We start from the raw sequence: 511 nt of genomic DNA on the forward strand, positions 1-511 counted from the left end.
CTTGTGTCGGCCTGATGGCATGGATACCGAAGCCGCTGGCGCAGGGTCCGCATGCTGTTGGCTGTTACCAGCTCCTACTGCTGCTGCTGCTGCTGCTGCTGCTGCTGCTGCTGCTGCAACAGCAGCAGCTGTTGCCGATGCTGTCTTCTTCTGCTGCTGTTGTTGCTGCTGTTGCTGCTGTGATCGCGCTGCTGACGTGCTCTCCCTGTCAGCTTGCAGGTGTACTGGTGATCCCGGTGTCACTGCCGCGCTGCTGCTGCTGCTGCTGCTGCTGCTGCTGCTGCTGCTGCTGCTGCAGCGTAGCGGGCCTCAGCCGGCTTAGAAGATCTCTAGCCTGGGTGTTTGTGCTGCTGCTGCTGCTGCTGCTGTTGGCCACATGGAGGAGGCTTTCAGGCTCACTGGATTCCGCTTTGTAGCTGCTGCTGCTGTTGCTGCTGCTGCTGCTGTTTTTGCTGCAGTCGATCGCCGACGACAGGGCTGCATGTGCTGCTGCTGCTGCTGCTGCTGCTGC

General features: G+C 61.1%; 1 protein-coding gene across 1 annotated transcript in view; it reads right to left on the bottom strand.

Annotated features, from left to right (window-relative positions):
* Positions 1–483, bottom strand: part of EMH_0042720 (uncharacterized protein) — a gene marked incomplete at both ends in the record, with an annotated part of 3,135 nt that extends 2,652 nt beyond the window's left edge. Inside the window, 2 exons of the mRNA XM_013495769.1 lie at positions 1–177; positions 400–483. Of these exons, the coding sequence (XP_013351223.1) occupies positions 1–177; positions 400–483 (261 nt within the window). The remainder of the gene's footprint in view (positions 178–399) is intronic.
* Between the last annotated feature and the right edge of the window lie 28 nt (positions 484–511).

This window comes from Eimeria mitis, genomic scaffold (assembly GCF_000499745.2).
Source record: "Eimeria mitis Houghton genomic scaffold, Emh_scaff1742, whole genome shotgun sequence".
NCBI lineage: Eukaryota > Apicomplexa > Conoidasida > Eucoccidiorida > Eimeriidae > Eimeria > Eimeria mitis.